Source organism: Rhopalosiphum padi, chromosome 2 (genome assembly GCF_020882245.1).
Source record: "Rhopalosiphum padi isolate XX-2018 chromosome 2, ASM2088224v1, whole genome shotgun sequence".
Classification (NCBI taxonomy): Eukaryota; Metazoa; Arthropoda; class Insecta; order Hemiptera; family Aphididae; genus Rhopalosiphum; species Rhopalosiphum padi.
The window spans coordinates 90229280-90256845 of NC_083598.1; the positions used below are offsets into that span (position 1 = coordinate 90229280).

Genomic DNA, 27566 nt, shown 5'->3' on the forward strand with positions numbered 1-27566 from the left:
GTTAGTGATTTTCTTTTTTCTTTTTATATGAAGAATATTTTAAAACTTCTATCTACGAACTTAATTTATTTACAGAAGTTAGTTATTACCCCCCATTCATTAAACTAAGTAAAATATAACAAATTTCTATTCATACAGTTTTGTTTACAGAAAAATGAAAAATTTTGAATAATAACTGAAACGCAGTTTCAGTGAAAAATCAGTAAGTCCTTTTATATTTTAAATGTCCTTTACCCCTCGTTTTTCATTCTTTGGATTTTTTTTTTCTTGATTTATTTGTATATTCCCAAAAATAGTTTGTAACTAAATGTCACACGTACATTTTTTTGTAGAACGTGTGTGGTAGTATTTATTAGTGTGACGTGGATTTCGTACAAACTTTTTACGCTCAGCATAAAATGCACAGCAAATTTGTTTATATACAAAAAAAAAAAAAATGTTGTTGAATGTGTTTTAATTATTTATATAGTGTTATGTTGTGAGAATGAGTAAGTACTAATCACTCACGTATAAGATATAGTAAAACTTCATTGTTCATCTCTAAAAAGCGTGTTTTTAGGTTTAGATATATAACGTGCCTACTGATTTCTCAGATGACGCGGCTCAGAATTCTATTATCTTTGGTATGTCATTTTGCATTTTTAAATAAATTTAAGGCCTAATGTTTAGGGTTTTAATTACTAACATATTAGATTTAAAAATATAATTGTAAAAATGAAAACAAGAAAACACACTTTTATTATTCTAAATCATTAACAAATTTATTATCATTACATTATTATAATTTATTATATATTAAGTACGTGTGTATGATGTAATTCAAGGTAAGAAATATTTGTTTTATAATACTAAATTTTTGAAAATGCACTGTAATCAAATTTTCTTAAAAAAAATTTGATTATACCATGCATATTCTACTTTTTTTTCAAATAAATGTAAGAACATATCTGAAAATTGGTTCAATTATTTCTATTAAGTGAATCCTCTGAAAATGGTGAGTACCTTATTATTCACGAAAGTTAATTAATCCTCCATTCAATTTTCTTATTGTCAATCATTTGAAGACATAATTATATCATTTTAGAGTGATTAAAGTGTAGGATATTAAAATTTGAGATTTTATTTTAAATTGTCTGTTCTATCTGATTATAAAACTGAAATTCTGAAGATGGTTCAAAATATACTTGTGATGAACCATGCAACATTAATATGTCTAAATTTTAATTTACCATTGTACATGCCTGGATTAAAAACAAATCTTGAATCCCTCTTATTTAATTAATTATTTTTTATTTCAATCTAAAGTATATTTCCTGAGTATTTTAAAATAATTAGTATCAATATTTCTATAACCTTATATATTTTTCAAATTCTAATAATAATAATTAGTTATCGAAGACAGTTTTGTTATATTATTTATGAATGGTTTTTGTAATCCTCTTAATACCTATTAAGGTAATTTACGGATCATGTAAATCTAAATATGGTCATCACTACAAGGTACTTGTATCTGTCTATCAAGTCCTGCCGTCCAAATATACTACATTCGCTAATTGAGGTTGGTTGTTGTGGTCACAGTGAAGCTGTTGGACCCTAAATTGGGTCCCCTGAAACACAGCCCCAGGCGAGGCTATCCCTCACAGCTGACCTGTTGGACTTGTATTACCAAGTCCCCTGTTAACCACAACAGGCGACACATTATATTATTACAAGTTACATAATATTTGTTACAAATCTGCGTACAGATTGTTTTTAGTGTAGTTTTGCATGTCAAATGCGATTTTTGGGATAAGCCAAAATGGTTGCGGTAATAAATGACTCAACAAATCATAATGGCTTTGCACACTACTTTGGGCGCTGATTAACACTTCTGTGACTGTTGAAATATAAATTCAAATCTTATGATGTGTTTTAGGTTGGGTGATTGATAAAGGAGACATTTTTACAATTATTAGAAGTATAATTTGTTTTTATTGATTTAATTTTATACACAATTTTTAAAATTTTATAAATAAATCTTATCATTAATGATAATAAAATATTTAGAGTACATTATTTATATTTAAACAATTTAAAACAAATTTACACTTAATTCCCATAAAATATTTTGAAGTGGTAACTCATGGGTCTTCATTCTTATCTGCTTTTATTTCATTGTTTATTGATGCATCATTCCATGATTGAGTATCAGCAGTTCCAAATATAACATAAAATAAGTTTCCAATGAAGAAGACGCCAGCTGAGCATAAAAACACCAATCCCCATTGATCTTTGTTAGACTAAAACAAAAAATACTTTTACATTTTGTAATGATTTAAAAGAAAAATTATGCATCTTACACTGTCTGTTACAATGAACCCTACTAATAATGGTCCCAGTATTGATGTAAGATTTGCTATACTATTGGTAATTCCTAATAGTGTGCCTGCAAAATTTGGTGCCAAATCTAAATGGTTAGTCAAAAAACCTGTGAAAACACCACTATTTAAACCTAGAGCTACAGTCAATAAGACTATTGCTCCTGTAGTTGATGTGTCAAATATATAAAGTGAGACTAATGCTAAAGCTCCTCCCCAATGAGCTAAGCTATTCCACATTTTTCTTTGATTTGTATTTGATATCAAACTATGTGTCCTGATGTAGTCGCTAATCCAGGAAAATGCTATAATCAGTATCCACATAATCAAGTATGGCATAGCAGATAAAAATCCATTCTAGGTAATAATATATAATAAATAATGTATACATTTTAAAATTTTAATTCTATTAATATCTTACCGATTTAATGTTGAATTTAAGTATATAATTAATATAGGTTGGCATATTTGTTAATAAAATCCAGAAGCCCAAGTTTTGTGATAGATGCGCAATTATAAGTGTCCACATAGGAATTGACTTAAATATCTTCCCCCAAGGAGTTGGCAAAGGCTGTAAAAGTATCATATTATGTCTAATTGACTACATATTAGAATTTCATTAATTTACCTTTTTTGATGTTGTATTACTCAATGAGTTAATAATGAATTTTTTTTCTGCCTCGCTTATAGTTTGATGTTCTGATGGGCTGCTAGCTCCCATTAGAGACCATACAAGTACCCATACTAATGTCAGAGCACCACTTACATAAAATATAGCTGGCCAACCTCCTGAACTACTAGCTAAAAGACCTGCGGTAGGAAGCATAACTAATGATCCAAATTGCGTGCCACTAAATACAAATGAAATCAAACGTCCTTTTTCAGATGTAGGTGCCCATTTTGACAACAAAACATTAACTGATGGAAATATGAGACCCTAAAACAAATGTTTTTGTTATTTAATACAGAAGATATTTAATTTTATACCTTCTTGCTACAGCAGATATAAAATACAATTTTAATTTATGTATATATTTATTTATGTAAGTGAACATTTTCAGTTTAAACAAGTTTTTAAAAGGAATTTGAAACGTTATTTTTTTGTTCGTAAAATAATTTATTAAATACATTATTTGAAATATTTTGCTATCAGCATAATATACATTTTAACCTTTCTACTTTTCTACTTTCTACTTTACCTACTTGAAGTAGTTTCAATGGACATTCCCTTCAATCACATCCTATATAGTAAATGTAAATGTCAGTGTTTTTATTCGTTGTATATTATATTAATATAAATAGTAAATATATTTTATAAAAAAAAATTTATTCTACCATTACACTTACAAACAGTGAAGCTATAAGTACTATAAATAAATATATTATATTTTATAACTATAAATTTCCCCTAATTGTTGTAACTCACTTGTGCCATTCCTTGAACCATTCTGTTCGCACACATAACTAATACACCACCATGTATCGCTGATACTGGAGTGAATATTGTCAAGATGCCACTGACTCCTAATGCACCAGCCAAAAAATATTTGCCTCCATACTTCTGTGCCATTTGTCCAGCATATACTTGAGTTATTAGATATCCCCAAAAAAATGAACTTAATACTTTGCTTTTTGATGATTCATTCCATGGCAGCTCCTGAGAAGTTTTAATTTTATATAAATATTTTTATCATGAGATGAAGAGCTTGTTTGCTCACATATTATACTACGTCATACTTACTATGAAATGTGGGTTGGCGCTTGATTTGTCAGTCATAGCTACAATACCTACTGATAGATTAACTCTCAATCCATATGAAATGACCATGCCAAAAAAAAGTATTAATGTTTGTTTGTGTCGTTCGCCCCAAGTAAATTTTTCTATAAAACATTTTGATGTTAAACACTTAATATTAAAGCATTTTAAATCATACATTTTGTCTGACAGACGATAATGTTAAATACCTAGTGTGTATTTTGGAAACTAAAATTTGCCTGACACTTGTTAGGCATTAGTGTTATTACATATTTATAATACCTACTAGGTATCCATATGACATGCGTTACTAATATTTTCTCATTAGTGGAGACATTAGGTATGTTAATGTTTAATTTTTTACCTCTAGCACGGAAAATTTTTTCTGTGTTAATTCTAAACTAATTGTATAATAGTATAGTAATGCATTATAATTACAATTTTTTTTTTGCAAATTCTTTGTATAAAACGACAAAATATTATTTAGCGTATATTAATAGTTAAGTTGTTCAATGTAATTCATACTTATAAATTCATTTTTTTATGTAAGACTAATGCATTTCCACATTTAGAAGCTAATACTTATTTATATTGATTACTATACATAATTTTTTGAACAATAATAGATCCTTACGTTATTATTACAATTCCTATAATATGATGAGACTTATTAAAAAGTATAATAATTAATATTGAATTACTCTATAGGTTTTTACCTTAAATAAATTATTGAAATTAAATATAGAATGGTCAATAGATGTATGATTCAGAAAAATTAGTCTACTGACTAATCAATATTATTCAAGTATCTAGGTTGATTTATAATTTAATGAAGAAGAAACAACATAAACTAATAGGATTCTACATTTTTGGATAACAGGTAAGTGATATCATTGTACTTAAAATATTTTGTGTTTTTATCAGTTTTAACTATTCATATATATATACTATAAAGGGTTTGTTGGTGATTTTATTTAAGTAAAAAAAATTATTCTTTATTAGGTATCTATTTATGTACTCACAATTAGATCATAAATTAATTTTAAACTTTTAATTTCATAGTTAAAAGCAACAACTCAAATACCTATGCAATAATACATAACATTAACAAATTAATTATAATGTGTTTATTCTAGAGTTTATATTTAAAACATTTAATGCTTAATAATAGTTAAGTCCCTGTAAATTAATTTACTTTTATTTTTCTATTATTTGTTAACTTCATAAAAATGTATATTATTGAACAGAGATGTATTTAAATTCAATTTTATCTGAATAATTTATTATTTGAATAAAAATCTATCGAATAATTTTCAAAACTAATCATTCAAATAAAATTATACTTTAATAAATGTAATTTATTTTATTTTATTAAACATTAATTGATAATTTCCTAATTTAAAACACTTAATTATTAAAAAAATATATATTTGGAATTGCATTTTAATTTTTATTTAAATTACACGATTGGAAATTTTATTTTATTTTAATTGCAAAAATATTATTATAAATTAATATAAAAAAATACAAAACCATATAGGGTGATTCTTTTATCATTAAAAACTCATTATTTCAAAATGTTGACTTTTAAAAAAAAAATTAGTTTCATGCTTTCCTAAAATTATATAACATTTTTATTTTTTTCACCCTTATATTTAATATTAAAATCATTATCAACTTTTGATTTTCAAATTACAACCTATATTTCAAATGTCATAAAATAGTAGCTCATAGGTGTAATTAGACCTCGTAGCGTGGGGTGCTAAAACTGTTGACTGTTACTAATTGATGGTATTTTACTAAAATAATAATAGTTAGGTTTAAAAAACAAGGGGTGCTAAAGACCTTTTTGCCCCCCCCCCCCCCAATAGTTACGCAAACTAATAGAACTATTTTTTTTTATGAATTTTAACGTTGATAAATTATTTTTCATTTAATCATTTTTGAGTTATAGGTAGCTGCTCAAAGTTGGGTGGTTTGAGGTTTTTAGGTGTTCGACCTACAGATTATTACTGCTGTGAGGCGTTGGTTTTACAGGTACAAGCTTAATCACTGAGCCGATAGTAGATAGGTAACAAGTTTATTACATATGATTATATAAAACAAGAAGTATTATAAAAACCAAAAACCGCTCAACTTTGAAAAGCTATATCACGCTAAAAAATTAACGAAAAATAATAATTTGAACTTGAAAATTCATACCAAAAATAGCTTTATTAATTTAGTACATTTTAAAAATCAAAAGTTGATAGTGGTTTAACTATTAAATAAACGGGTAAAAAAAAGCAAGCATGAAACAAAATATTTTGAAAAAAAAATCAATTAATGAAAATATGAGTTTTTAATGATAAAAGAATCATCCTGTATGATCTAGTTATAGAAGAGAATACTAAATTATATATTTATATATTTTTTTATTTACCATAATAATTAATAATAATATTAATTTGTAATAATCATTTCATAATAACCATACCCCATAAGTAGGTACAATAAAAATAAATAATAACAAAATTTTTAATTATAATTTAAACATCAACAAATAACATTATACCTACTAGTTACTAAATTTTGATGTTAGATATTAAAATAACCCCTTCTCCAAACATATCATCTGACAGTTATATTTCGGTGAATTAATTATAGTTGCATAGAAAAATAATCTTTCAACGGGATCTGATGAATAATTTTACTCAAATACCTACTTTACAACACTGCAAAATTGTTATATAGATTATAGGTACACTACTGTCCTAGAATAATACTACGATATTAAAGGTAAATATTAATGTACCTTATCTATATAGGCAGTATTTAATTTTAGAAAAATAACACATATAAATAAATAATTTAATAGGTAAAAAAATGTTCATTTTGGGCCTGAGAGCCATCTTCTAGTTATTTTAAAGTAATTAAAATTAATAAATCTATTCATTATATTTAAATTTTGTTGAAATAATTAAACCATATGTTTAATAAGTTTTGTACTTGTTATTTATTATTTATTATTTTTGTGTTTTTTGATTCATTATTATTAATTATTTTAATATTACCTGAATATTGGCTCCAGACCATAACTATAGTAGTCTTATAGATTCTGAGCGGATTAATGAATGTATTGATTTTAAAATGATGACGTGTTTATAATATAATCAAATCATATATTTTACTAAATGCCTAGGTAAATAGTCAATTTTTATTATACTAACTATTGTGTCAATTTAGTAAACGACGTTCCAAATGTATCATCAACCAATTTATATTTTTATTTTCAAGAGGTTCTCAGTCTACTTTTGGAATATTTAAGAGTACCTATGCTATTGTCTTGGTCAAGGTACAACATAGAAAATGTATGCTTAATATGTTCTGTTTTTAACAATATCTTGATTTTTAAGCAAGTTATGAGCATTTTTTTTTAACCTACAGGTTGGTTGGTTTATAACTCCAAATCCCCATTCTGACCGATATTGCTCGCCTTTTCTTTAAATTCCTATTCCTTATAATTTCTGTGTTCTGTATCATATTTAATTTGTCCAATACAAGAATTTCGTAAACGTCCTATAGTTTTCTTTACGTTTATCATACACTAATATTATATTAAGCAGTTCTTCTGGGTGTCCCAAGATATGTCTAATTATTTTCTAACATCTTGCTCTTATCGCATATTTGCATCTATGAGTGTACATTTTTCTCCCACAATTCTAAGTACTTCTTCGTTTGTGTTTCGCTCATGACTCATAAGTCATGAGTAGATATGTATAATACTAAAATATAAAATGCTCATAATTCGCTTTAAAATAAAAAAATCAACTAGAAATAACAGATAATGTTCTTATAACTTTAAGTTTGATTATAGGTCAATTTTATTTATAATTAAAAATAACAACATAAGATTGATGAAATCTACTGAAAACAAATTTGCAATAGGTACTGACGGTACTATACGTTTGTATTTAATTTTATAAAGCGCAATCGAGGTTTTTGCATATGGGCGGCAGGCGCCTATTAGGCGCAAACACGGCCCTCCCACGTTTGTTGTTTGTAAGATCGAGACAACATGCGGGTGTAGCAATCCTACTATTTATTGTATTTAAATATTTAATTTTTATGTATTTAATCACCAACCTCTAATTTTTTTTAAAGTTTTTCACTATTTTCTGTTAGTTTTTCCGCTGTGAATAAATGTTAGTGTACCTATAGAATAACTGTAATTATTAGAATGAATATTTCTTTTACACATGATGGTACATCAGACTTATCGGAGTTCACCATCTGATTTTTCACAAACAGCAGACATTATTCATAATGGAATATATTTTTCTTCTTTGCAGGTATATCGTTAAAAAATTTTCTAAGTCATCTTCATTTGATAACATTTTTGGCAAATAAGTTTATAGAACTATATGACCTACTTTTGGTTCCATGCTAAAATAATGCTCGATAATATAGTGAATGACTTAAAATTCGATGATTTAAAATATTTTTTTACTTAGTACAAAATAAACTCCCATTGACTACTAAATACTTTTATTGTGTACGGCTTAAGTTCAAACATGTTTTTTACATATTGATTTAATCGTTCTACAGATCCCTAAGGCTCAGTACCGTGGTGGCCTATAATCTATATGACGGTACTATTTTACATTATGGCTTCAACCCCACGTCCCCACAAATTTTCTAATTATTTAATTATTTTTGATGTAGATTCACTACCATTATCCGAAGGAAATACTTAAAAAGTTCCTTGCTCAAAAATTTTTTTAAAAGTTCGTGTGCAACTTCAATGGCTAGCCTTTAAGTAAGTGGTTGAAGATATAAATGTTTGGTTGCATGACTCTAATAGTTTATGACCCATTTAACAGTTCTATCAGGGTTTGAATTAAAATCTGTCAATATTATTGGTTTTACAACAACGCCTTTGTGAGGTGCTAATTTTTTTTTAAATTTCCTACAAGTTGAAGTTCTACAAAGAATAATTCATAATTGGATTGCAATTCGAAAAATACTGTTCCTAAATTTTAGATATTCCTTCCACCAATTGCTTTATGACTTCGATTATTTCAAAATAATTTTCATAAGGTACAACACAAAAAATATTTTTAATTTTAGTTTTTGGTTTTAAAATAATATGTTTAACATTTCCTAATATTATTAGATTATATTTAAGACATAAATAATATTGGTTTTAAATTTAGTTTTACCTAGATTCAATTTAGCATTATTGATTTCGTTTAAAGCGTCGTCGTAATCTTCTCGAATCGACGGTTTTTTTTCATCTTGGTTGTTATAAATTAATCTTAATTTTTCATAAAACAATTTATTGTATGACATTATATTATATAATAAATTGATAAGAATAATAACATTTAAATAAAAATAATAAATATTTAAACTAAATAGGTATATAGAAAAATATTATATTCATTGATTGGCGCCACAATATCTATACATGTACCTATACGGCTATACACGCACTAGAATAATATAATCATTATAACAATTGTTTTATATTATTATTGTACAATTCAACCATATGTTATATCTTTTTTTTTATACCTAGTACCTAAGCTAATGTCATTACATATACAAGTGTAACAAATTCAATTTATTGATAAGATTGTAATTTGTCCATATAGTGTTGAATAAAGATAAGGTTCTTGTAAAATAAGGCACTTTACTTTAAAAAGGTAAAAACTTATGGATGTAAATGATGTAATATTTTTATACTGTTAAGTTATGTGTTTTTAAATTTTTAATTATAAACATATTTATATTAAAATCAGAATAATAATAAATAATTAATAGGAAAGTATAGATAGTTTAAACTTTACAATAATAAAAAACCATTTCATTTTTATAATTTGCCTGACTTTAAATAAGCATTTAATAAAACGCCTAAACAGTTGAATGCTATTGCTTACATTCATAGGTAGGTACTAGTGTACTACGAACTTATACAAACCGATCTATACAGTAGGTATCGTCAGTAAGTAGTCAGAATTAACTCATAAGTTCATAATAATAATATAAACGCAATATTTTCGACAAAAATTAATTGATTTTACTGTATTACTAATTATTATAATAGCAATATAGACGGTCTTTGCTCAAAAACGTTTATCATATATTCATATTCAATGATTTATCATTTGATTCAAATTTAACACTTGTATTAGGTGCAATGAATTCTTATAATGATATATACTCGACAATTAACTGCAAAGACAAAGGCATCGATATTTTTTGAAATGCCTATGACATATTTTTTTAAAAGCTTCTTCACACAATTACTAATTAGGTAAGTACTAACAAACAATTTTCAAGTTATATATTTACCTATGACATATTTGTCGAAGGAAAAATAGCGCTTTTGAACAGAACGGTTATCAACTTTGTTTTCTTTTAGATTCTGAGAGGTGCAATGAATGTTTAGATTCTTCTCATCATCGAAAAACTTCTTTTCTCTAATTTTTGTCATATACCTAGCTCTAATAATATGGTTGTTGACCATTATATTGATTGTTTTTTTCCAGAAGCATTCAAGGATTGCTGATTGATTGTACGTTAATTAGTTTTATATTTTTATAGAAAGATAAATAGTGAAACCTCTGAATCACTCTCGGTCACCGAAATTTAGTCCGTTTTTCAGAGGGGTACAATTTTTAAATTCATAGTGTAAATGTTTTGTAGGAAAAAAATGCACTATGATAAATTTAATTGTAGTGCTATTATATTTTAATTTTTAATGATAATAATGTAATAATATAATAATATAATAATATAATAATAAAAAAAAGTACATATGTACATATAATGATGTAAAATTATATAAAAAAGTATAGGTACATACTTAAATACAATTTAATTTGATGAGAAAAAATAGGTTAGTTTTATTTGTTTATAACTAATAACTATGACCTATATGTTGTCTTTGTATAATTTCGTTAGTAGAATATAAGCTCATTTGCCAAAGTTGCAGTAGAAGATAAAATATTACTGATAATGAAAAGTCATGTTAGAAGGAAAAAAAACCAGTTCGAAATTATAAATTATATTTTAACAATATTAATATAAATATAGGACTTATAAATATTAAGGTATACCATATCTTAAGAGGACGTCGCACTCGCAATATAGCGTACTTTTAGTTTTGATATTAGAGTGAATTGACTTATATTATCTGTGTTCTCTCGTTGGTATTTTACGATATTTTAATTTTTAGGTGAGTTATGAGTATGAAAAAATATTAAATATTTGAAAATGCTCATAATTCACTTAAAATTAAAATACATATTTTATAAGATATTCTCATACACGTATTAATTATAATATACATTTTAGTTTTGAATATTATACAATTATTATCATTTAAAATCTTAAAAAATCTCATATAGGGTTATTTTTTTTAATTATATTTTCGCGGGGTTATTTTTGGGGGGTTTTTTAGGGACTTAATTTCCAGGGTTATTTTTTCTGGGGTTATTTATTAGGCAAATTGTAAATTGTATACCTATAAGTTATGTATTGATAGTTCATAAATTAAAGTGATATATTAATAATATTATTTTTTTATTATTATTTATAACTCCAATTGCATTGTTTGTCACATTAAATCTAAGTAATATTAAATAAAAATAGATACCTACTAATACGAAAATACCTAACTAATATATTTAAAAATTTGGTGTTTGACGAGTACCTATAATGTTCTCGATGCATTCCGAAACTACTCAACCGATTTTGATGAAATTATGGTCAATGTGTGTAATTTTATCTTCATCATGAGATAGGATAGTTGTTTATCTCGGTTAATGACCTCTTTATTATGTTTAGGGCTGTGCGATTATTTAATCGATTATTCGAATATTTCGAATAGGTAATACTGTAATAGATTATTTAATATTTTTAACGAATGATTCATAATCGGTTAGTCGATTGAAAAAATGCAATTCTAGCGGGACAGTTATGTAAAATTGATTGTCAGAAATATCATCTATAATCTATATACCAAATCAGAAAACCAAAATAGTTTTTATCCTTACGCTAAATATTAGCATTGTTAGGCAACCAAACTTAACACGGGTGCATTTTGTATACGGGCGACGAAGTGCACGGAGACAGTTAGTAGGTCTATAATATTATAGTAGTATAAATGTACCCACTTCAATACCTACTATTTTTTTTCTAAATAATTCAAAAAATTTTAAATTATTGTACTTATATAGGTAGTAGTTTGAGGTTACCTTAGTTGAAATGCTAAAGTATAGTTATATTATACATTTTATTATTGAAAAAAATTATTATTTTATTAGTAATTATTTATGATATAATTAATAAGGACACAGACAAATAGTTAATACATTAATATATTATCATGATATAGTATTTATAAACCTATTATTTTTAAATTTTTTACAAATACCTATAATGGTACCTATTCCTGTCTTACCTATAAAATTTAAAATATTGTTATTTTTGTTTGACGTAACACTCGTAATCTATCTAATTAGGTATTAATAATTAAAAACAATAAGTTATATCCAGAAATGTGATATACTGATATGTATGCCGAAAATATCTCGCATAATATGTTTAACATTAGGTTTAAAAGTAGGTACCTATAAAAATAAAATATTAATAGAAAACAAAATTAACGCTTTAGAAAAACAACAAAATTATAATTTATTCTATATTAAAACTGTCACCTTCTTATCCTAGCTACTATTTAACAAGTAAAAACCTTTAAAAACAATTAAATAACTTTACGGATATAATTAATAATAATTAAAAAATATTTTAATTTCTTCATAAACATGCTTATGAGTTATGGCCTTGGCACAAAACGGTTTACAGTAGTGGTATTGGGGTAGGCAATAGGTACTTATACAATAATGTTCATATATTTTATATAATTATATTATACATATTCGTATATAATTAGTATCCAGTAGGTATCCTAAGTAGATATCCTAGTAGAACCTTTACAATATGCATGTATAATGAATGCTCCATAATATAAACATCAACATGCTAAGATATAATATTTAGGTATTAGATATGTATTAAATATTACTACTTGTATTTATTATTATCTTAATTTCAGACCCTTTATTGTAACCTTAGTTAATTTTATATACATTTTATAATATTTACATTCGTTAATGTACCTAATGTTACTTCAGTTACTTGTGTTAAGTTGTGGTGAGTGATAGACTGATAGGTACTAAATGTATTCTTTGCTACACCAGTAAAAATTTACTCCGGCTTCACTATGGCTATATGCAAATAGGTATCTAATTTGTAATATACACATTGTAGTGAATAAGTAAAGGACTTAGGGTCTTTGCTTATTATAATTTATATTTACTATAATTAAAACCTAATATTGTATGGTAATGTCTAGTGGTATACAGAACACTGGAAAAGTGAAAACAGACAGATATAACATTGCACAATTCTCACCACGAACGTGATAGTCTGATAAATAGGTACCTATATCATATTCTTTATAAGCTATGATCTATGGACCACACATATAGATAATAAAATAGATTAATACCTGTTTTTATCGGTAATGTAATTAAATATGTAGATACATTTGTAGGCAGTGACTGCCATTTTTAAAAAGGACGCAGCTGATAGTATAGAAATTTAATTAATGCCTTTTAATTAATTTAATTCATATAAATAAAAAAAAAAAAAATTATAAAATAATACATAATATAAGTTAAGAACCAGGTAAAAATATAATAGTTTAATTTGAAAAATTAATATTTGAAGATAGATTTTTTAGTGAAATGGGCACTAAAAATCCTAGTTACTTTGAGAGGATAAAATTATCCGCAAATAGCAACTATCCACTGTTTTTTTTGTTCATTCAGAGCACTGGGGAAATTTATAATTATTAAATTACACAGGGCCTGGATTTCCCTGGGAAAACAATAGAATAGAGGCTCCATAGTCCTTATGGTTTTTTAAATAAGTTTAATAATTTTTAGAACAATTATTTTAATATAGGTGGCCTAACAGCATAAAACGATAAAATAATTCTAAGAATTTGGTAGTTCACCGTTTACTGAAAGTTCAAATAATATTATATAACATTATATCGAAATGCTAATGACTATAATCTAGTATGGGATGAAAATATATATTTTATTTAATTTTCAAATCGGTTATAAAATATTTCGTCATTTCATAATCTTGTATATTATTTGGTATCATTAGACAATTTTATTGTGGATTATTGCCTGTGGGAGCCTCTATCTTGTAGAGACCCCGAGGCTGTAGCCCTTGTTTCCTTCCCCTAAATCAAGCCCTGAAATTATATATTATGTTATTCATAATTGTACATTATAACTTATATGGCCTATGCTCTATAACTATATTCAACCAAACAACTGAATACTTAGGAAAAAAATTGTATATTATCTCGTCCACTTCTATTAGAGTAACCAAATGCACAGCATAAAACTATCATTATGAATTCTTAAAGTATTTCAAATTTAAACTTATGAAATAAGTTGTAATATATAATATTTAACATATTATTCTTACTTCTTTTAAAAATAGCGACCAGATTAGCTTCTTACTCAACTTTGTTATCAATTTTATCATAGAGAGCAATCTAGTTTATTATCTATATCTGTGCTGTGATCTATAGATATACAGTTTAACACTAACCAATAAAATGAGTAAATGACGTGCGTGATGTTGACCCCTCCAACTTTTTCTAGTCGACTAGATTAAAGCCAATATATTGTAACTTATTTGTAAAATGTTTTCGAAATTTGAGCATAATAATTAATAAGTGGTAAATGCATATAAGATCAGAAAAGCTTTTTTCATGCATGCTTCTAAAACATTTTAGTCTGCGAGAACCAGATAATCTATGTGCATTTTATTTAATCGTATACCAGCTAAACAACTAACGTGTTAAGCAAATTGTTGTAAATAACTGAAATAATGTTAATTAATAATTAAAAATGATGTGTAAATGTATAATCGTATACTAGTGATTTTCTGTTACGATATAATTAAAATAATTAATACGTGCTCTTTTTTGATAGAATGCAATGCAGATCGCCATTTTTTCAAAACAAGACATTGTTGTTGTGTTCTTTTGGGTCAGTGGAGCACATAACTTGAAAGTGGGACTGTTCCACCCAAAGCTGGACGTAAAACCCGACTTCCCCCGGAGAATAAATGAACAAATGTTGAAATATAAAATACGGTGCTATATCGGTGTATCTCGGTTTTAGTATAACCTCAGACTAGTCAGACTATATAGTACCAATTTTTTTAGTTTTTTCTTTTTTTTAATCAATGGTAACCCTATATATAAATAAAAATATTCGATTTTTTAAGAGCCAATAATACTAAATCCATTTGAGTTACTTTATAGTTTATAGCAATCTATATTATTATTGTGGTTGAAAAACGAACCCAAAACACCCGGAATCTCAAGGAATATATGTATACGAAATTGGTGACTATTATTGATTGAGTAGTTTTCATGTCTACAATCTGCAGTAAAATCCCTGTATAAACGTAAATTAATTTTAATATGGAAAATAGATTTTAGTCTACGGTATGATTTCTTATTTATTCGTTCATATAAAAACGAATTTATCGAAGAGGACTTGAGTAATCACGAAGTAACCTTTCAAAATCTAATGATTTATTACAATATATTAATAAATAAACAATCCACGTAGAATATACAAACACTGTATGTCTGTATTGATATGACTTAGGAATAACGTGTACCCATGACTATAAATATATTTAGCCATGTATGTACCGACCTATATTTGATTGAATGACCTCTAATTTGAGATTTTATTAAATTGTGGACTATAATAAATAAATCATGGTTTGATGTTTATCAATTTATTTAAGTAAAACATCTTTTTAAAGACAATATTTGGGTTTAATATATTATGGGTATTACAGGGTTCAGATAAAAATTCATGACATACCGCATGCTTCTCAGCGTATGTCTGACATGTACCTATATATTATATATTTATATTATATACCTACCTATTTAGTATTTGATTGTCTATGAAGTATGAATTATGATATGAACATAAAGGTCATAAACTGTTGGTCAGTATACCAATAATACGGTTGTACCAACATGCTACTATAAATTAATATTAATTACCTAGTACACAGGATCGAATAGTAATTATCATTTTATTTTTTTAATGCAATTACTATACAAACTAGTTTCACCTGATATAACATTATTTTTGTTTGTAAATGCTACATGTTTTCATATTTTAATTAAATTCGTAATATTGAAAGTTATAACTTATAATCTGACAATGTGTCATGATTTTACCATAAAATCGTTGAATTAAACTAATTGGAGTGATTTATTAACGTAACACTATCTACTTATTAATTAATTATATATAAGCATATTATAGTATCGGGGTATAGTGTGCATGTCTATATAGTATATATTTTATAGCTTTTACTTACTTATACCTATATCATAAGATAATAATTACTTATAAAGTAATAAACTAATAATAAGTGAGTAATAACTGTAACAACTAACAAATATACATTCATCGCTCCGCTCAAAATCTAATAATAATATAAATTATAATAAGTGAGGTCGCCTACTCCCATTATTACCTTTAATAATTATAATACAATATAGGTAAATAATAATATATAGGTATATATGTATATACAGTCCGCATGCAGTAAGGCGACACTGCGACAGACAAGTATAAATTATGCATACCTATATAGGTATATTATTTATATAAGTACCTATTACAGTTCTAGCTTATAGGTAAGTACTGAATTCTTGGTTTACGTAAAATTATTACGGGATAAAAAGTCTGTTTAATATTTATAAACCGTTGTGTAAATAGGAAATAAAAAAAAGACATATTTACGACTTTACGAGTGATCGCTTCATAGATCCTTGCTTCTCTAATGCGTAATGTTTTAGATTCTGGTGAGCGATGATGATTGTATAGATTTTACAATTATTTTTTTTAAGTATGTATATATATATATATATATATATATATATGTATATGCGTTATACGTTTTAACCGAAGATCAAACAAGAGAAAATTAATAGTATTATAACTTTTATTAATAATAGGGAAAAAATTAAGAACATATTATAAACATTTTTATACACAAAATCTGCAGTTTTTATCATAATCGATTGTTTTATTGTGTTATGGTTGAAAAACAAATAACTGTATAGAAATCTTGAAATTTTCACTAAAGTTTATAATATATATTATGTACATGATATAATTCTAATTATCTAGACTCTTTTAATTATATTTATATATATTTGAAATTGTCGATATTTTTTTTATGTTATTTCTATAAATGTCTATAAAAAAAAAATATGCACAGAAAAAAGTCATTTATAAAAAGTTCCTCATAAGTTTATTTTAATAAAATTTAAAATAAAAGTTTGGTATAAAGCCACACATTTTTTTATGAGCTATATAAGTTTAAATTTTAAAGACATTTGATAATTACATATAAATTAATCGTAAAAACTTGAAACACTCCACTGCTTCTTAAATTATAATTTTATACCCTCGAAAATATTCAAAATTGAAGCAATTTAGTTTTTTTTTATAAATGTTGATAAAAATATTTTTGCATGGTCAAAAAGCTTTAAAATTTAATTTCGTCATAAGCTGTTATTTAAGCTATTTAATTATATTATACAGATAAATTATAGATATTATAAATATTAAAGATACATAGATAATTTTTTATAAGCGCATTTGATGTTAACATTTTAAAATCACGACATTTCGTAAAATATTTTGTATTTGTAAATTAATAAAATGTTCAATTTTTGTAGTCAAGGCTGAATTTAAGGTTCATTGTACATAGCTAGTTCATATATTAAAACTTAATAATCTAAAAATGTCTATTTATACTATAAACCTATTCAGAATATTCTATTGTAGAGTGTTATTGACTCAAAAGTTATAGTAAATAATAAAATATTATAATATTATATAAAAATATATACTGTTGTAATAATTTACTAATGATGAATAAATGCGATGTTTTCAAATAAAAAATAATTTAACCAATATATTAAATATTAGTAAAATAAATTAATATAATAACAATATTAATATATTATAAAATGTACTTAATAATAAGCAAAGACATTTTGCTCAAAATCGTTTTTCATTTGCAATTTTTTTTCATTAAATTCAAATTTATTGGATTTATTACAGTATAAATGACTTACTGACTTATATTAGTTATACTCAATGATCAAGTACATTCATTTATCATTAACACCTATTATTAGCAGAGAACTAAAGTACTACATAATATTAGTCTAATATTATTAGATATTGTAAAAATTTCATATTTCAACTTTGAGAATATAGTTTGAATTCAAAAACTTTATGGTATTTTGGAGGTCAAATGTAAAACTTTTTTTTATTATAACTAATCAGTAAATGACAATAAAAATCGATACATAATTATTAATATTATTTTCAAAATATTTTGGCTCTTTATTTGAGCTTTTTATAGACATTTAAAATTTCTTTTCTTTTCATTTTATGTTTATATAACATAATAATAGTTTGTAATTGTAATTGTAATTGTATGTAATGCAAGGTTAATATGTTATTCTTACCAAAATTAAAAATATCAAAATATAGTTAAATTTTTGAATATTGTTTAAGTTCAAATTTTTACGAAAATTGTCAAGACCACAAAAAATATGTAAATTATTTTGAAGTTAAAAATGTATAGGTATTAGGTACATTTTAATTTTATTAACTAATCAGGCTTGGAAAAATATTACAGAAGAGATATAAGTTTTTTATGGAAATTATAAAAAAGATTAGCATTATATGCCACATCGAATATTTAAACGTAAAATGATCTCTCTGATTTTTGTTATTATTTAAAAAATATTTATCATGGGTACATAGAAACTTGAAACATTAATGAAGAAAATTTCTTGTGTTAGATTTTGAATGGACTGATAAATATATGGATTATACACTTATGTGTTTTAATTAAATATTTTCACGACTGTCATCACCTTTTGGAACAGGAAAAATTTAAAACTGTTTCAATCTGCTGTAACTTTGGGGGTAGTTTTTAGTTTTATTTTTTTGAATCTTATTGTTGGTTCCTTAGAGGATCAAAAGTAAAAATTACTTTACAAAATCACCAAGAAAACTAAACAATAAGTAAATCATCTAAAGTTTAAATAGAAATACAAAAGTTCTTATGAGCTAGTAACTGAAATTTAAAAATACGTTTTGTGTAAAGTATAATAAACCAAAATGACTGATATTGTGTATAAATATTCCTTATTTTTTTTAAAACATTAATATAAAAGTATTGAGAATTCTCTTTTAAACCTTAGATTTTCTACCAGTAACCTACAATCTCAATGATAAAAGTTGAAGTATTTTTTCTACTTCAAAGTGTGACATAAAACACAAAAAATAAAAATATACGAGTATATCCACTCAAAATTCAAAACTTAAATAAAAACTATACACCTATTATTTTATAAAAATAAGTTTTTAGTCGGATTTTTTATAAAATAAAATTAATGAAAATTGATTATATAAAAATTTGTTTTGATGACTGTAACTATTAATTTTGTTTTTGTTTTATTTTCAATCGATAAAAGTCTATCTATGCTAAATTGAAACGTTTTTAGTGTAAAAGTCAGGAAAAATTAATTATTAATTTTTTAAAACGAATAATACATTAATATACGTTTTATGATTAATTATTTATTTTTTCTGTAATTTTGTTAAAATATTTTAATATTTAAGTTTACGAATGTTTTAATTTATTAAAGTAATAATTATATATTAATTTATGTAATAACCCTGTTTGGGATATGCAGTTGTATTAGGTACCTAAACTATATAATGCGTAATAAAATGCGTTTAATTATTGTTAATTCATAGTTTTACCCTTTTTCTCCTCTTCTTTTATATCGTTCTCCATTATTTTATGACTATGGATTATATTTTCTTATACACTTCAATAATAGAACAATTAATAAATCGATTTCGAAAAAAAAACATTATATTTATAAAAACAACGCGTACACGGCCAACTGTAGACAAATACAAACTAACAATAATTTCTTCGATAAATCCCCAATAAGCAATATGAATGTCATCTATTCGATTTCCACCTCCATATTATTGAACTCATTACACCGTCAATTATGAAACGCATTTAAAATTAATGTTCCGCGTGTAATTATATAGTTTATACATATAATTTTAATATTATAAACATATTATATTAACAGAACCATTTAAGAGGAGCATAATATTTGTTATTAAAAGATTATATTTTATTTTAAGTACAATACTATAATATAATGTAGGTTTTAATAACAACAATGATAAAAGTCCATAATCAAATTATATTTTTAATCTTTCCTTTTTATGGATTGTGTATATAAAAGAATATCAACGTTGTATTAATGCACTATAAAATGATTAACACGCATTAACAACTTACTAGTATACTTTTAATTGCATTCAGACGTGATCGTGCACTACTTCGTAAAAACGCATTATATCTATACCGTGAATGTGTATAATATATCACATATATATTTATATAGTATTTTAATGTTGTCAGTTTATTTGCACATTTTTGTTCTTGAGATGGATAAAACTAAAAAACGGCAAAATCAAGCAAAATAATACTCAAGGTTTGTAAAAAAAATCTAGTTTTATTTTTACTTCGGATAGAGAATATAAATTTCGCATTTTTGTCATTAGTATAGCCCAAAACTACCTTTTGTAAATATTTTTATATACCAACAGACAATAGCATTTTATTTCTTTAATTTAGCGGTTTCCAACCTCAAGCCGCAGCCCAAATTATTTGAGTCACAAAGGTGTTTATAGTGTGTTAAAATTGTTGAAAGTGTATACTATATTATTCACCTATTATTCAAGCATGTTTTTTTTGAACATCCAAAAAAAAAATTGAGAAAGGAGATCGTTATGAATAGATATGTAGGTAATTAGTGTTTTCGTACATGTTATTTCTATTTTTATTATTTTATATTATAATAATTTAGTGTTAATAACTGAGATTATGTTTACTATTTATTATTTTCGTTATTTTCGGGAAAAATTAAATTTAAAATTTTAGGTTCACGTTCATAAGAAGTTGGTAACCACTGCTTTTAATTGAAATATTTGAAACAATTGAATCATAATATTTTATATTTAAGTAAAACAATTATACAATATAGTCGATAAATACCATTATTAGCTCACGTATTGAATAAATAAATATGGGCTTTCTAAAAATCAAAACCTAGTTTAATTTTAAGTGAAAACTAAAAATACTGGTTTTTAATTTAAACTTTAGAGAAACCAAAAATACGTAAACATGAAATATCAATCCGTTAAAGTCAATAATATTTTTCTCTGATAAGGTCATCGCAATTTATACGTAACCAGCTACTATAGCAGACAGCAGTACTAGCCTTTTCGATAACGCAACATTAGACTATCAGAGTAACATTAATTAAAATAATTAACCATAAAATTGTACACAATTAGACTTCTGTTTATTGTAATAACTATATAATACTCAAATTAATTATGTAAATTCTGATTATAATAATACGGAATATATAGATATACCTATAAGCTGGCTAACGTAACGAAACCAAACACACGTCCATCGGCACGAATTCAATTTCCTGATTTCCGAATCATCGCTGCCCAAAAAAAAAATCAAATAAATTATAATAATATTGCTTAATTTTTTACTGTGTTTAAATAGCATAGGTACAAGTCTACCACTCACGGTTATCTACTAAATAAACACCTTGCAACCATAATTTCTAATCATTTCATCACTTTATCTTTTAAATTTATTTAATTGCGATAATAACTGAACCAAAACAACTGTAGTTACAAACAAGAAGACATCGAAAAAAGACTAAAACAGTAAAGTTATACCTACTAACTGCGGTCAGTCTTCGGAATAAGAAAAGTAACGAAAATTATAAAGGATAAAAAAATTTCCGTGGCTAAACAAAGATACAAGGTTTTATAATTTCCGCAGACCGCATACTAAAATTTATAATTATATATTAAATATTATGTTAATAAGGTGATTCATCAAACATTTGCCATTTTATACTTTGATTATAGGTACATCTATTCAAGTTTTAATTTTTGAAATTTTTTAGTAATTATTTTACCATGTTTATTAATTATTATCTTGTACAAATATATTAATAACGAGGTTTATTTTTATTTTGGCTCATGTTTAATAAATAATAATTCAAAAAACAAGCGTTCAATGTTTTTAATCACATTATGTACTATTAATAAAAAAATAAAAATCATAACAATTTATGGTGAAAAACCAGAAAAACGGCAGAAAATACTCGCAGGTAAGTGACACTTTTACATGACATTAAAATTCGAGTAGGTATTTAAAAGTGTGGTCTTAAAGTATACTTCAAAATTCAAAAAATCCGAATTTAAATAGATGCATATTATAATTAAAGAATAAATTAGGGCGAGCATACTTAGCAAATTACCTTGTATATCTATTATATACCTTATAGCTGCTATCCAAGTCGGCGTGCCACTGCAGGGAAGTATTGAAAAATTCAATCCTTGCTGTTATTAATTAAAATGCAATTAATTCACCTACGATATGCACGCAGTGCGACACGAGTCGAACACAGTAAGACTATGCTAATCACAAAAATTTTACAATGATGATAATGCAAAATAATCATTAAAATAAAATTACGACATTTTGACCACAAAACAATTTGACGCAGAAAACAATATCTTGAAGGCTGATGAGTATCAATAGTTATGAAATCAATTTTTGTACAAGATAAATTGATAAAGGATAAGTCAGAAATCTAGCAAATATTCAAACGTAGTAAATTTCTATAATACATCCAATAGTATACCGTATTCACTGTGTAGTGCACTATTATACACTCATACAGGTTTATTATATACTTAATTGCATTATTAGTATTAAGTACTAATATGACATAGTAGGGGACGGGGAGTGGGGACTAGATACATACTAAATACAATTTATACGATGTCAGTACCTACACTGCGACGTTTCCTTTCTCTAATCCACGCAAAGTAAACTTGCGTTCTGAAAACCAACTTTCTGATTTTAGCATTATTAGTATTAAAGTGAAATGACCCTTTATCAAACTTATAATTAAGAACATTATTAATATACTGCATTTTTTTACGCAATTAGGTAGGTACCTATGTAAAATATTACAATTTAAAAATTCTCATATCTCGCTTTAAAATCGAAATATCAAAAAAATGCAAACTTATAAAGTTATAAACATAAATAATGTTCTTAAATTTAAGTTTGTTCTTGTCAATACATTCCTCTTTTACGTAATATTAAAGTTAATAGCATAAGTTTGGTTCTGCTATCGTGTACGGGTAACGCAGAGGTTCCCAACCTTTTTTTTAGTCACGGCACCCTTAGTTATTTTCTAAAAATCCAGAGGCATCCTATATATGCGCTATGCCCTATAGCCTATATAGACTATAAAAATATATTTTAAATAATTTCGTGGCACCCTATAGGATTACCCAGTAACGGCTAAAAAAGAGAAAACAAATTGGTGTCCTCTTATAATAAACCATTTTGGATAGGTATACCTATAATAATAATATAGTAGGTAATAGAAAAATATTTTTTAGCTGATGCGCGCTATTTCCCTGCAGAAGTTTATACGATTACTTATTCACAAACACGAAAATGTATATGTACATTATTATTATTGGGTATATACTCATAAACCCAACATCGGCAACATCGTTCGAGAAAAAAATTAACCATATTTGTTAATATTAGTTAAATACAACGCTGTATCAGTGTCTCGTGGGGTACCTCGCTTTGTGCACTAATTCGACCAAGATGGGCAATCCACCTACAATGGATACTGGATTGGATAGAGTATTTTGTATGATTTCGGACGTAGTTCAAACTCTTCTCTAAATTGTTTTGATGTCTCTATAAGAACAGTAAGAACAATCTTTGAAACTTATCCATTAAACTTAATTGACATTGCATTTTATCATTTTTATCATACATTTGAATAATAAAAATTAATTTAAAATGTTTGTATTTGAAAAAATCTCATAGTAACACGTGCGGAACGGCTAGTCTATATCAATTTTTTTTATAACCAATGGTAACCCTGTATACGTATATATATATACATAATAATATAATACTTATAATATATATATACACAAAAAAATTATTCAATTTTCATGAGCTAAAACAAAATTTATTATAGCAACTTATATATTATAGGGGTCGATAAACGAAGCCAAAACACTTCCAAAATCGCAAAAAATATGTGTGTGCAAAATTAGCGACTATTCAATAGTTCTAAACTTTTAAAGTTATAGGTACCCAGGTGGCAGGTACCCTATACGATATTCCGTTCCGCGCGTTATCTATAATTCTAGATGACTTGGCACCTGTTATGGCCACCAAAATAATACTTAAAATAGTTGTATAAACTATTATATAGTACATATTATACGTATATACTCGTTGACTAAAATAATTGTGTCATCTAAATGTGAGATATTTATATTTTTTTTTTCGTGATGCTGAATATTATTTTGAGGTTTAAGCAAAAAATACTGACGATAAATGAATGTGATTTGTTATATAAATAATAGTTAAAATATAACTACCTATTACTGGCATTAACTAGACAGTAAATATTTATATTAGACTTATAGTTGGTAATTTTACATGACTGGAATGAAGTATGAAAACATCGAAGCCATATTATACATGACTGCACATACCGCATGGCCTAAAATATATACATTACTATAATATAGCTCATAAATATAGGTCTAAGACGAGTTACGATATCCGTAAAGACCATGAACAATTTTATTCGCCCATTTTAACTCTTTGAAAAAATATATTTTTTTAATATTTAATTTCTTGTTTATAAGTTGATTGTACAAATTCAAATAAATATATATATTTATTATTTTTTTATTGACATAATATTTATTTAAGTTTTTATTATGATAAAATTACAATAATACAATTTTATTTTCTGAAGCAAAAAATTATTCGGAGTATTTCGATATGCATAAATACAATTTTGGACTATTAATTTATAATAAGTAGTGGATCCAAATTTTGTGGGATACTCGAGTACCATCACTTCAGCGAAGTCTCATCAAAACTTTAAATATCAATAAATCATAAACTGCTTGTCCCAAATTTGATTTATTTACATAAAAATTCTACGAATAATTTTCGGCTTAGGAATATGAAATTAAAATTACACATACACATGTTATTGTATAAAAAAAAAAAAAAATATAGAACGATAAAAAATAATAAAACTTTTATTTATTATATATATAATATCTTTTATAATTAAAATCAAACATTTTATAACTTGATATAGAATAAATATATTATGGTCATGGGAATTAGAATAGATTTTCTACTTTTTATTGTTTATGAGTTCACGAATATAGTATAGTTTTTAAAAATTTAAAATACCTGCTAAAAGTATTAATGCAAATTTAACTGTTTATATGCATTTTTTAATCTCAAATTAACCCAAAATTTGATAGACCAAATTAAATTTTTTAAATTATAACCAAGCATTTTTTTCTCTGATTAACAAACTCCCAAATTAAATGAATGCATATAAACGGTTATGTATAAACAATGAGAACATGATACATAAAGTTTGCAGTACTTAATGTATATATCTATTGTAAATTTGTAACTGTTGTAAGGTTTATATAATATTATATATGATATATTAAAATATATAAAAACGAGCCAATTTCATAAGAATTATTATTACAACATTAAATTAAAGTACTATAATTTATTGCAGTAAACATTTTAATATAGTTTTGAATAAATTAATAAGTATAATGAAATAAGACAATTTTTAAAAGAGAAGAGTATATTTATAAATGTATAATGTATGGTTATATATATATTATAAAATATATAACACAAATAATCTAAACATTTAAATTAAATAAAAAAATTCAAACATTCAAAGTTAAAAAACGATATTGTTGTAACTTGAAACAAATTTTAAATTTAATTTTATGTATCAAAGATAAGACAGTATCTTGGAAAAATATTCAATAAAATAATAAAATAGCTGAACTACTTAAACAAACAATAAATCAATTTTAATAGGTCTCTACTTATATTATATGGTTATAAGTAGTTATTATTAAAAGTAGGTACTTAGATATAAGTTATTAATACACAATACAGATCATAAACATAATTCGTTTACAAATTTTTTTATTAATATGTTTTTATTTTGTATACAATATTTGCATAAATTATAGAGTAGGTATAAAACTTATTAGATTATTTTATAACTTACATATGCATTGTATTTTAAACTTAGAATAGTCAGAATTACAATTATATAATTTATTATTTAATTTATAAATATTAATTTTCCATAATAGTATAATTCTTTATTATTAAGTACCTGTAAATTTTAATTTAGTAATTAAGTTTTTATTATTTAAATAACTCGTTTAAATCAAATAAAAACATTTTAATAAGTAGGTATAGTAGATAAATTATAAATATATATATATATTTATATATAATATATTTTATTTACATTATACACATGTGACATGTATAATGTATATATATATATATTTAGTTTATATTTTCATAAATATTTAAAGGAATGTATTAAAGAAACTATATTCTATATATTATGTTTATTTTATTAATTAAGTTTAAAATAATTATAAAGACTATAATTTCTATACAAAGTACATAATAACATTCATATTTAAATTTCATTAGTATTATTAAATATAACTATCAATAAAAGACACATAAATAATTTAAATAGAATAGGCAACATATATATAATTTCAAAATTATTTTTTAGATTTAAATATATATATATATATAAATACATTTTGGCACAAATCATGTAATATAAATCTTTAAAGTTATAAACGTGGGCAACAATTAAGATAATCACATGCCAATGAAATTAAAATTAACAAAGTTATTTTTTCCATTGGATTCTATAATATTTTATCAATAAGAAATTATATGGATTTGAGTAGGCAGTTTTAATAAAGGTGTGATTTTTTTAGTTAATACTAATTATTTTGTAAAGGATGGACGTTTTTGAAAAATATTTTTTTACATAATTTAAAACCATTACATTCAAGTCGTCTGAAAAAAACATAAACTATTTTTTATTTATTTTTAGAATTCTCTGTTTGTGCTTCAAAAATATATTAAAAACATAATAAATATTAATTTGATAAATGTCATAAGCTAAAAATCGTACCAATTAAATAGAATCAATCAACATGAATAAATGATTATCTAGTGTATTT

The 27566-nt window shown here is 24.8% G+C and overlaps 1 protein-coding gene across 2 annotated transcripts; it reads right to left on the reverse strand.

Annotated features, from left to right (window-relative positions):
* Positions 1-1948: 1948 nt before the first annotated feature.
* Positions 1949-20255, reverse strand: LOC132921405 (putative inorganic phosphate cotransporter). 2 transcript variants are annotated; one of them, XM_060984424.1, is made up of 7 exons: positions 20088-20255; positions 4099-4238; positions 3784-4014; positions 2986-3294; positions 2779-2928; positions 2340-2714; positions 1949-2279 (listed from the first exon to the last, which is right to left on the reverse strand). In XM_060984424.1, the coding sequence occupies exons 1-7, from the start codon at positions 20119-20121 to the stop codon at positions 2121-2123; spliced, it is 1398 nt and encodes a 465-aa protein (XP_060840407.1). In that variant the 5' UTR covers positions 20122-20255; the 3' UTR covers positions 1949-2120. The 2 variants fall into 2 exon arrangements, with proteins under 2 accessions (XP_060840407.1, XP_060840406.1); XM_060984423.1 differs by lacking the exon at positions 20088-20255 and adding an exon at positions 9315-9459.
* Positions 20256-27566: the final 7311 nt, after the last annotated feature.